The sequence below is a fragment of the Zerene cesonia genome, unplaced genomic scaffold, assembly GCF_012273895.1.
Source record: "Zerene cesonia ecotype Mississippi unplaced genomic scaffold, Zerene_cesonia_1.1 Zces_u003, whole genome shotgun sequence".
Lineage (NCBI taxonomy): Eukaryota > Metazoa > Arthropoda > Insecta > Lepidoptera > Pieridae > Zerene > Zerene cesonia.
In genome coordinates this window covers 1,099,071-1,111,244 of record NW_024045133.1, presented here as the reverse complement: position 1 = coordinate 1,111,244, position 12,174 = coordinate 1,099,071, and the positions used below count along the sequence as shown (strand labels likewise).

Here is a 12,174-nt window from a genome sequence, read left to right as displayed (position 1 = left end):
ATACCAAATTTCGTCAAAATCGGTTTCGTTTGTCTCAGCGCGTTTGACGGACAAACATCCAAACGAACAAACTTTTCAAATTTTTAGTATTAGTGTGATACAACCACATTTTCTTGATATTTGCAGTTAAAGGTTCTGAATGGATCTATCTCTTTAAAAACACACACATCAAAATCCGTTGTGCAGTTTTAAACATCCAAGCATTCATAGAAAGAGGCAGTGGGAAACGACATTGTTTTAAGCTATTTTTGTGTTATTTAATATAGATAGTAGCTGGATGACCGAGCTTTGCTCGGTATTTATTTATTTATTTTTATAAATTGTGTTTTTTGGAAATTATATTTAAGTATTATTATTCGCCAATAGATGTCAGGAAGAGTCATAATAAATTGGGACTACTCAAACGCCTCCTATTTGTTAAAAAAGTAAATTTAAGTCGATAAAACACGATTATGACATTTTCTAAAAAAGATTCCTAGCTAGATCGATTTATCGCCCCCGAACCCTCTATATACTAAATTTCATGAAAATCGTTTGAGCCGATTCCGAGATTCCAATTATATATATATATTTATGTACAAGAATTGCTCGTTTAAAGATATAAGATGTTTTTTTGTACAGATCCATAGAGGAACCGTCGCGGCCGCAAGAGAACGGCGGCAAACAAGCGGAGCCGGTGTCCGGAGACGGGGTCGACCACGGCGCGTCGCATATACGTGAAATAGAGAGGGAGAGGGAAGAAAGAGACGGGAGGAGATCCGGCGAGCAGAAGCAATACGGTGAGATTGTGCTAATATACCTTTTCTATTTCATATATATATATATATATGGAAATAACTGTAATGATAGAAATGAAACTTCAGTAAATCGACAAAAGAATGAATAAAATAGTATGTATATTTCTGTCTCATTCTTTGCCGGTTTCGTTCTACACATTTTTGTATTTGCGTCTATTACCTGTCGTTGTTTCCGTTGCATCGGGTTTGAAATCACAACGATTCTAAAGAAGTTTCACTTGAATAAATAAATGTCATCGTCGGCAATGGAGTTGGTGGGTCGCACATTACACTAGCCATTGCACGCGTATTCGCCCGCGCGAATGGAAATTCCTCCACTTGAATCACTCTATCTATTGAAAAAAAAAAAACCCCATCAAAATCCGTTGCGTAGCTTTAAAGATTTAAGCAAACATAGGGACATAGGGACAGAGAAAGCTACTTTGTTTTATACTATGTAAACTAAATATGATTTTTTTATTGGTATTAATATTTAATAATTTTAATTTCTTTTTTTATTCATTTCAGAGGAACTCAATGCTGAGAAACAGAACAGCTGGTAAGTGTTTATTGTAAATGAAATAAAGTAATTCTCTCAATGGATTTTTTTTAACCTGATGATATCCTATTATCCTACTAACCCTGCTAATATTATAAATGCGAAAGTTTGTAAGGATGTAAGTGTGTGTGTGTTTTTTTTTTTTTTTTTTATATGTCACAGTCGGCAATGGAGCTGGTGGGACGCCTGATGGTAAGCGCTACCACCGCCCATGGACATTTGTAGAGACGTAAAGTCGATTACAGACCTTACGCCTCCACAAATGGATCGCCGACTTTTTGGGAAGGGATTAAGAAAGGATTGGCGATAGGAATAAAGGAAAGGACTGGGAAGGGTAAGGAAAAGTATATGGGCCTCCGGCTTCCCCACTCACCGAACGAAACACAGCAGAATGCTATGTCACGCCGGTCTTCAGTGGGGGTGTGGTACTTCCCCGGTGCGAGCTGGCCCAATTCGTGCCGAAGCGTGCTCGACTACCACATTAATGTATTTGTTGCTCTTTCACGCTGAACCGATTGCAATGAAATTTGGTACGTAGACAGTTGGACAACTGGAATAACATATAGGCAACTTTTTATCCCGATATTCCTACGGGATACGTACTTACGCGGGTGAAACCGCAGGGCGCAGCTAGTATACCCTAAAGCCTTCCTCAATAAATAGGCTATCTAACACTGAAAGCGATTTTCAAATCGGACCAGCAGTTCCCGTGATTAGCGCGTTCAAACAAACAGTCAAACATCTTCAGCTTTATAGTACTATATTATATGAATTAAAGCTTTTTCCACTCGTTTAGGCCATCCAGAGGTTCGTGGGACAACCAGGAAAGGGCGATCGACGGTGAAGCCACGCCGCGGCTGTATCCCAACTTGGGTGAGAGACTCTTACATATAGCTAGCTGCACGCCCCGGCTCCGTCCGGGGGTAGTCTTTTATCGTAATTGGTATAATATAAACTATCCTATCTTTTAAGTTAACGACCATTTCCTTGGTTAACTCCTGAGCGTAGACCGGACCTGGGTTCGAATCCCGATGGGGTCGAACAAAAAAAGAAAATATTGTCTCCGTCTGGCTGGATCAAATCGATCAGTGAAACAGATGAATAACATTACATCTGCCCCATTCATTCCCCGCTAGGGGACCCGGGACTTCTTTATGTTTAAAGTTAGATCGAACTGCATATGGTGTGCAGATTTGATTGATTGAAGTCGGTCGATTAAGTGAGGAGTATATATATATATATATACAATAGATGTTTTTGTTTTTATTAATTTATTTGGGAATTCGTTATGCATTCTTGTGAAATGAGTTTTTGTCGTTTTATTGTTATGAATATAAAGGTGGTGTTCGTGTTTTTTTTTTCTTATTTTTTACAATAGCAATTTGTTTTTTTTTTCTTTTTCCAGACAAGGAATTGCCAGCGCAGATTTCGGAGAGGAGAGCCAGTTGGTGAGTGTTGTATTGAAACGGTTAAATTACCTTCACCTGTATGTTTGTATGTTACCGACTCGTTTAGACTTGATTTGGGCCCACTTTAAGCGGACAGATTTAATAAAAACTTTGTACATATATCAAGGATCGGGAAGAATAAAATAATTTCATGAGTTTTTTTTATTATCATGGTAAGAATCACGGAATAAAATATATGCGAGTGAGTTTAGTTGGTTTCATGTTAAAGGCGTGATAGTATAAGTATCCTATCCTGGCAGAGATCGCTATTAGCGATAAGGCCGCCTATTTAACCTTATAAATGTTCCTTCCCTTTCTTGTTACCTCTCATCTTCAATTGTTAAATTTCCTCATTTATATGTGTTGAATAAAGTGTATTATAGTATTGTATTTAAATTAAATAAAAAAAAAAACAAAAATGATTGTTTTTTCCTTTCCAATAAAAAAAACAAACATAAAATTATTACGTCTTCACATTCAAATGAAAAAAAAAATATGAAGCTCACATCGCACGGGGAAAACCCCCGTCTCTTCGCAGGCTAACCACGAAACCGCTGCGGAAGCCGCTGGTCTCGAACCCGGACCTGGTGGAGAACTCGGTGCGGGAGCTCGGCGTGCGCGCGGACAGGTCCGCGCCGTCCAACGATAAGGAGAACATAGACAGCTTTTATGGTGAGTGTGTGTGTGTGTGTGCGTGTGTGTGTTTGTCAGCAAGAGCTAGTAAGAGTAATCAAAAAAGGGGTTATTACTTTGTAAGTGGAAATGAAAGACTATAAGTGTTAACTAGAGTATAAAGACAGTTTTTATGGTTGGTGTGTGTGTGTGTGAGTGTGTGTTTGTGAGCTTTGTGAGCTAGTAAGAGTAATCAACAAAGGGGTTATTACTTTGTAAGTGGAACTGAAAGAGTTTATAACGGTTTACTAGAGGATATATACTATTTTATATTGTTTCACAAACTGATCTAGGTCGTTGTTACTCTCAAATAGATTATTTATGATGGGTGTGTGTTTGTGTGTGTGTGTGTGTGTGTGTGTGTGTGTGTGTGTGTGTGTGTTTGTGAGCAAGAGCTAGCAAGTAATTCCTTTTAACTCGGACAACAAAGCTTGGTTATTTGTTGTTTGAACGGACAGCTCTCAGCAGGTTGCTGGTACGAATTGAAACACAGTTTTTTTGTTGTTGGCGACTCCATCTATCTAGGGTATATAACATAACATATATTCAATACATTCAATAGTGGAATTTTAATAAAAAAGTTGCAAAAATTTAAGAATACTATCCAACAAATATCCTTCTACTGAAATTTAAGATCAATCGAGAAGTTCATCCTTTCATGTGTGGATGTCGAGCACACTTGCTTGTAATAGTATATGTACTAATTGCATGCTACTGTGTTTCGTACGGCGAGTGGGTGAGCCGGGGGCCCGTTTCCTTTTCCTCACCCTTCCCAGTCCATTCCGCCTTTCCAGTCGTCAATCCTTTCCTTATTACATAAAAAATACTGGAATGTTCTCGAAAGGAAGCGTTATACACCTCCCTTTATCCCCTCCTCTTTAGCTCCCCTCTTCCCGAAAGGCGAGTCGCTGCAGTTCTGCTCGCACCGGTGGGGCGGCCAGCCGCCTTGTTTCACTTGCCAGAAGATCGCGCATCAAATACAAGGAGTTTACGGTTGATTTTTATAGGTTTTTTTTTATTTAGTGTAGTTAGGCAAAATTAGTTATTTTTTTGAGTAGTTTCCTAAACGCAGTATTATAAAAAAGTTAGTAAAATTAGTCCTTTTCGCAGGGTAGTTTTCATTAAAGTAGTTTTATATAAGAGGTAAAATTTGTTACTTTGTGTGGGTAGGTTTATAAAACCCAAAAAATATTTTTTTAATCGGACTTAATTACTATGTAGTGATGATTAACACTGTACGTACGTTTGTCCAGTGTCAGAGGAGGAGAACGCGTCCGCCCGCGAGGCGCCCCCCCACCCGGCGGGGGTCAAACTGACCCGCCCGGGGTACTACACCATACCCAGCTTGGAGGAAATTACGAGTGAGTAACGCACAGTATTCATAATTATAATATACCAGCTTTTGCCGCGGGCTTCGCACGCGATAAATTCAGAGTAAATAATTTGTACTTAGTGATGAAAATAATCCTGTATTTAAATCATTGACGATTGTTATATCGATATTAAAAAGTTAAAAAAAAATATCCGAGTCGCGTTGAATAAATCATACATTGATAATAGCACCTTATCACCTTGCAGTAACGTTCAAAGTCTATTGTACACATAGAATAAGATAACAATAGTGTGTTATCTTATTGGGACATAAATGTCTTCGATCAATAATACCAACTATATAGGTACGCTGTCGGCGTCAAAAAATGTCCCAACTTAGAGTCGTATAAAATAATGACGTGTGTGCCTCTGCGTACGCGCACCGCAGATTACCTGCGGGCGGACGGCACGTGCGTCGTGCCGCACCTGACGATCGGGCGGCGCAACTACGGCAACGTGTACTACAACTGCGAGATCGACGTCGCCGGCATGGACCTCGACGCTTTGGGTGAGTTGCGTGTGTGCGTGCGTGCGTGCGCGTGCATGCGTGCGTGTGCTTGCGTGCGTGTTTTGTTTTATATGTCGCAGCGGGTAACTGAGCTGGTGGTTCGCCTGATGGTAAGCAATCACCACCGGCCGTGAACATGTGCAGAGGTAGTGCCTCTGCGCATTAACCGACTTCAAAAGAGGTGGAGGTTTTAGATGCGATTTTGTTTTTAGTTGTGTTCATTCCTTCATAACTTTTTGGAATTTAATGTGTTGTGGCACACCAGCTGCAGCCTACCCGTGAGTGCTCATGACGTATAGGCCTAGGCAGGCCGTGGCTTTTTATTAATTACCCTTAAAAGTGAAATCCACCTATTTCACTGATCGATTTTCCTAATGGACTGTCTCTGTCTCTGGATCCAGGACCCATCAGTTCTGCACTCATGTATTAACCACTTTACCAAGAAGGCGTTCTATTTAACTCATTATTTCCCCCCAAAATTCCAGTGCATTTCCTCAACAAGGAGGTGATCATCTACCCGGAGGACAGCGAGCGGCCGCCCGTCGGCGAGGGGCTGAACAGGCGCGCCATCGTCACGCTGGACCGGGTCTGGCCCCGGGACAAGACCGAGAAGCGGCCCGTCACCGAGCCGGAGAGGTGAGAGTGAGGGGGGGGGGGGGGGGGGGGGGGGGGGGGGGGGGGGGGGGCAGATTACGAAATAGGGGGTGCTCCAATGTGCTTCAGCCTGGCTTGGCGGTTTGGGCCTTATTTTATAATCTGGAACACCATTTGGACTAGATTGAGATCATTTTATGTACAAAAATGTTTTTAATTATGTGACAACTGACAATGTGAATGAGAACATGTGATGCTAGCGTTCAAATGAATCGAATAGATGTACATAGTAGATAAAATTTACCGACATGCTTTTTTAACGGATTTTAAACGCGATTTATTCATTCTAATATTTAAGATGACTTTTCGAACGCTTTAAAGCGAGCGCGTTACGGTAACGTCGAGTTAAATTATATCAATAACGCAAAGTCTGTATGTATGCACGCTTAGTTCTTTAAGACTACACAACGGATTTTGATGTTCTTTTTCTTAATAGAAAGCGTGATTCAAGAGGAAGCTGTAATACGTATAATAATTGAATAACACTGGGGATCTGAGCGAAACACTGTTATACTTTTCAACGATTTATTCTTCCCGATTTGCACTGTACACTCTTACTACACTATTTTACAACATTGTATTTTGTTGACTACTGGATGTACTGGATGTACTGGTTACTGGATACTGACCCCTTGTACAAGATACCTTATACATATATTGTTGAGAACTTTACCAGCGTGCTCTAGCTTCGCATAGAAGGGAGCAGCGCCATCTGGCGACAGTGATTGAAGTTCTAACAATAATCATCTATTAAATTGCGTTTTAAATACGCTAATAAAACGTCCAACACTCGCATGAAATCCGACAAACAATAATAGTTTGGTGAACTACCCGCAGACTGTTGAAAATGGACTTCGAGGGCAAACTGCGGCGCGTGTGCGACAAACACGACACGCAGTTCATCGAGTATCGGCCGCAGACCGGCAGCTGGGTGTTTAAAGTGAGTACGCTTAAATACTATTCTAGACTAGCCGCCGCCCGCGGCTTTACTCGCGTGCGGTCGAGCAAAAATCGAATGTTTTTACTGGAAATTTAAATGGTAGTCATTTGTCCTAATTGAAATGATATAAACTGTCCTATATTTTGAGTCGGATCGAACTGCACATGGCGTGCGGATTTGATTGAAACCGGTCGAGTAGTTTAGGGAGTCCATCGCGGACAAACAACTTGACCCGTAATTTATATATACATTAAGATATGTATATATACTATAGGTAAAGGTTTTTATTTTATATAGGCCCTGAGATCCCTGAAATAATCAAAATAAATAGGAAAAAAAGTGTTTTGTTATACATGTTTCGTTTTTAAAATAGCGCCATCTAGCGGAATTTTAGAAACTAAACATTGTGAAACCTTTTTTTTTATTTTTTCCTTCTCATGCAAGCGTTTATGGATGTGTGCGTGCGCATGCGCGTGCGCGAATATTGTAAAAAAATCTTTGTTTTTAAATAACTTTATAGGTACGAACACTAATAGCTGCATATCTATAATATATCTAACCAAAATGATTATACCGAATTCGATGCGATTTTCAGGTGGAGCACTTCAGCAAGTACGGGCTGACGGAGTCCGATGAGGAGGACGACATCACCCCGGATGTGATGAAGCGGCAGCTCGTCACACAGACGCTGCAGAAGGCCGCTGCCGTTGGTAAGTCTGCGGATGGGTTAGCCGTCGTGTGTAACCTATTTGAATAATTTCAATAAAAGTATAATAAACTAGAGATCCGCCCCGGCTTCTCCGTGGTACACATATAGCCTATAGCCTATAGCATTCCTCAATAAATGGGCTATCTAACACTGAAATAATTTTTCAAATTGGACCAGCAGTTCCTGAGATTAGTGCGTTCAAACACAAACAAACTCTTCAACTTTATAATATTTGTATAGATTATAAGTGCAAAATTACATGTTGTATACGTTTTATAAACCTTCCTCTTGAATCACTCCATCTCTTGAAAAATCCCCATCAGAATCTGTTGTGTAGTTTTAAAGATCTAAGCACACATATACACAGGGACAGGCGCGGGAAGCGACTTTTCTTTATACTATGTAGTGATCATTGTATATAATGAGTGCGTAGTAATAAATAATTCTTATCCCTTACAGCCCCAAAGGCCCCGAGCGGGGCGCTGCCGGGCCGGTCCCCGCTGGGCCCCGCTACGGGGCTCGGCGGGCTCGCCTCGCTGGGCGGCGAAGATGTATTCCTCCAGACATCACTCAATCTGATGAACGGCTCGAAAGGTGAGTGTACACTTGTTTATCTATTTATTTATTTACTAGACGCTCGCCCCGGCCCCGCCCGGATATCAAGATTCCTGTTTTATCCCAAGGGAGCATTTAATCGGGATAAAAAGTATCCTATCACCCAAGTCAGCTCACACCCTGTCTGTATACCAAATATCATCAAAATCCGTTTAGTACAAACTTTCGCATTTATAATGCGCGCTGCGCCCCGCGATTTCACCCGCGTAAGTCCGTATCCCGTTGGAATATCGGGATAAAAAGTTCGCATTTATAATATTAGTAGGATTAGTAGGATTGTAAGTGTGATTTATTCATTTATTTATGATGGCTGATGATGATGATGATTAAATAGATATTTATTTTTCGCAGGTTTCGAGATGGACACCACTGAAGACAACACGGAAGCGCCTAGCTTATACCAAGAGAGTAGGGGTAGGTTAATCTATATGTGAATAATTATATATTAAATCAAAGGTGACTGACTAACATAGTGATCTATCAACGCACAACCCGAACCACTGGACGGATCGGGCTGAAATTTGGCATGCGGATAGATGTTATGACGTACGCATCCGCTAAGAGAGGATTTTGATAAATTCTTCCCCCAAGGGAACCTTAAGAGCGCGCGGGTGAAGCTGCGGGCATCAGATAGATTTTTTTTTAACCAACCCTCCGAATAGAGGAGATTACAAATTTATTTCTATTCGAAACGTATTTTTTGAAACTATGTTAATAATATAGTACGAAGGGACTGCACAAACTGTATGAACTAACGGCAGCCAATTCAACCATTGCAGCGTTCGGTGTGAAGAGTCCCACGTCGGAGTTGGCGCGCTTGGAGCATCGGCAGAGTCACAACGTCCAGCTGATGAAAGCGTCTCTGTATGCCGACACCGGTTTGTATATATTTTTTTTTAACCGACTTTGAACAATTTGAGAGCGATTTAGGTTTTCGTTAAAGATTATTTCAACTTATATTATTACATATAGCTGCAACTCCCGTCCCTGCACGTCCTGGCTCCGCCCGGGTAGTCATATATCGTAATTAAAATAATATAAATTATCTTCTAAGTTGCATCAAACTTTACACGGTGTACAAATTTGATTAAAATCGGTTGAGCAGTTTAGGATATACAGTCCATCGCAGACAAGCAATGTGACACGTAATCTATATATATATTAAAATAAATGCTAAGAATATGTGAGTATGTATATATTTATTTTTTTGTTATTTATAGCAAAAAAAAAATTAAATATTCTAATTTAATAAATATTCTCCAGAAATGGACGACGACGCGTCCATATCGACGGGCGATCAGCTCGTTCCACACGCGACGAGCGTCATCATGACTGCGCCAACTCCCTCGATATCTCACAAGGAAGTGGCGGAGGAGGTCCCGATCCTGGTTGACGGTGAGTTTTGTTAGCTGTCTCTCGTTTTTCTCCGTTGCATTATGTGAAAAAAGAAATGGCATTCTTACAATTTGCCAATTTTGTTTAATATCGAGTTTAAGATTAACTGACTGTTTGCCAAAAACCATAATATACTAGCTGCGCCCCGCAGTTTCACTCGCGTAAGTCCGTATCCCGTAGGAATATCGGGATAAAAAGTTGCCTATATGTTATTCCAGTTGTCCAGCTGTCTACGTACCAAATTTCATTGCAATCGGTCCACCAGTTTTTGCCTGAAAGAGCAACAAACACACGCACATCCTTACAAACTTTCGCATTTATAATATTAGTAGGAGTAGGATTAGTAGGATGTAGTAGTGTTTTAATATTCTATTGGATGAATAATTGTTCAGGTTAAAGATACAGATGTCGCTTTTCTTAAATTGTCAAAAGACGTTGAGCTATCTTCCTAAATCCTATACAATGTCGCATCACTTTGAAACACATGGCGTACATTCGGTTGCGCTTTGATGTTCGTATGTTGTGTATTCAACGTTCGGCCCAACTACCCTCACTTTAGTATTTTCTTGTGTTTGATTTTACGCGAGTATTATACATTTAGAAATTAAAAACTTTTTAACGGATCTTAAACCGCGATTTATTCAGTCTCCCCGTGACCACGCTCGCTGTAAAGTGTTCGAAACGTCGGGTTAATAATATAACGAATAAATCGCGTTTTTAAATCCGTTAAAAAGTTTTTAATTTCTAAATATACCCTCACTTTGTTAACGGTCTATGCGTCTGGCTGCGATTTTGTTATTTTTATATCGACAATAGTCACTCACTACAAACTACTAGCTAGCGCCATCTACCATAAATTATAAAGGGTGTGTTTAAAATAAAAGTTCTGTTCTTGTCTGTGACTCAAGCGTTTCATTTAACAATAGATTTGCTATCGACTGACTACATCGATTAGGCAACGTTGTGTAGTATTGCACGTTTGGGTGTTTTTCCAGAGCCTGTAATGCGGCCGCTCATAGTGCACCCGCACACTGTTATATTGGAGTATAACAGGAAGGTGCCGCCTTTTAAGAAGACTATAGCAGGTGAATGGTTAACGCTTTTTTTTATATTGAATGCTAGAAAGACAGAAAGGAGGTTTGTTAAGATGTATTTTTTTTTTACCATGGTCTGACTGAACCAAAAGCGTACAGCTTTCGGTTTGCCTATTTTCTTGGGTTTTAATCGTTGTCGGGTAGGAATTAAATTTGATATGAAAAAAAATATTGTAAATTTGTCGAATTATAGTTGGGGTTTTTTTTATGTTTATGTATAATTAATAATTACTTTATAATTGTGTGTGTGTGTGTGTGAGTGTGGGTATGGGTGTGTATTTATGCGTTTTCGTGCGTGTTCATGCGTATAATGTATACATAAACGTACAATTGTTTCTTTTTTTTTTGTAATACAATATTGTTTTGAGCTGTGGGAGCATTGCTATGGTACTGCTCCCACATCTGAAATGATTGTTGATCGATTGATCGATCGATTGGATGATTGATCGATCGATCGGTTGATTCATTGGCTGTTCGATTGATTCATTAATTAATCGCTGTTGTGCAGGGCGGCTGGGCGGCGGCTGCCTGGCGGACATGTCGGTGTGGCGGGCGCGGCACACGCGCGCGCGCTTCGGCCCGCGCAACCAGCTGGTGCTCGTGACGACGGCGCGCGTCGCCGCCGCCATGCCCAGAGGTGGGTGCTTCGCGTTTTTATTAATTGCTGTTTTATAGTGGAACTTTTATTTTGAGATATTAAACTTTGATTTCTATTTTTGTATGACATATATAACTAGCTGCGCCCCGCGGTTTCACCCGCGTAAGTCCGTATCCCGTAAGAATATCGGGATAAAAAGTTGCCTATATGTTATTCCAGGTGTCCAGTTATCTACGTCCTAAATTTCATTGCAATCGGTTCAGTAGTTTTTGAGTGAAAGAGCAACAAACATACACACATCCTTACAAACTTTCGCATTTATAATATTAGTAAAAAGTAGGATAGTAGGATTATATTATAAAGCATTCAATCATCAAGGAAAAGGGATAAGGAATGGAATAGCGTCTGGAAGGAAGGAATGGACTGGGAAGTGTGAAAAGGAAACGGGCCTCCAGCACCCTCACTCACCCCCAAATTCTACTATTTCACGCCGGTCTTCTGTGTGGGTGTGGCCCAATTCGTGTCGAAGCGTGCTCGACTCACACATATAAAATTCTGGTTCCTTACTCGAACCCAAGACCCCTCGGTTCAACACTCACGTGTTAATTAATCTATGTACCAAGGAGGCGTTTATTTTATTTGTTTGTTACTCAAACATTTATTCATTCAACTAGATTTCCTATAGAAGCACATTTGAATCGTCATATTACACAGTTATAACGCTTACCACCGGTTCGGAAGATAGTCTCTACAGAGAAGAGCCGTTAATTTGTTAATTTATGCCCTTTTACTCGCATCGGACAGACGCGGCCATGTGCGAGCTGGACCGCTACGT

General features: G+C 40.6%; 1 protein-coding gene across 1 annotated transcript in view; it reads left to right on the top strand.

The window, feature by feature from the left end:
- LOC119838444 (nuclear pore complex protein Nup98-Nup96-like) overlaps positions 1-12,174 on the top strand; it is a 43,879-nt gene that overhangs the window by 19,138 nt on the left and 12,567 nt on the right. Inside the window, exons 18-34 of the mRNA XM_038364390.1 lie at positions 622-779; positions 1,305-1,335; positions 2,132-2,208; positions 2,741-2,783; positions 3,322-3,455; positions 4,709-4,816; positions 5,215-5,334; positions 5,820-5,970; positions 6,826-6,928; positions 7,524-7,638; positions 8,097-8,231; positions 8,604-8,666; positions 9,032-9,130; positions 9,516-9,647; positions 10,643-10,732; positions 11,250-11,378; positions 12,144-12,172. Of these exons, the coding sequence (XP_038220318.1) occupies positions 622-779; positions 1,305-1,335; positions 2,132-2,208; positions 2,741-2,783; positions 3,322-3,455; positions 4,709-4,816; positions 5,215-5,334; positions 5,820-5,970; positions 6,826-6,928; positions 7,524-7,638; positions 8,097-8,231; positions 8,604-8,666; positions 9,032-9,130; positions 9,516-9,647; positions 10,643-10,732; positions 11,250-11,378; positions 12,144-12,172 (1,717 nt within the window). The remainder of the gene's footprint in view (positions 1-621; positions 780-1,304; positions 1,336-2,131; positions 2,209-2,740; positions 2,784-3,321; positions 3,456-4,708; positions 4,817-5,214; positions 5,335-5,819; positions 5,971-6,825; positions 6,929-7,523; positions 7,639-8,096; positions 8,232-8,603; positions 8,667-9,031; positions 9,131-9,515; positions 9,648-10,642; positions 10,733-11,249; positions 11,379-12,143; positions 12,173-12,174) is intronic.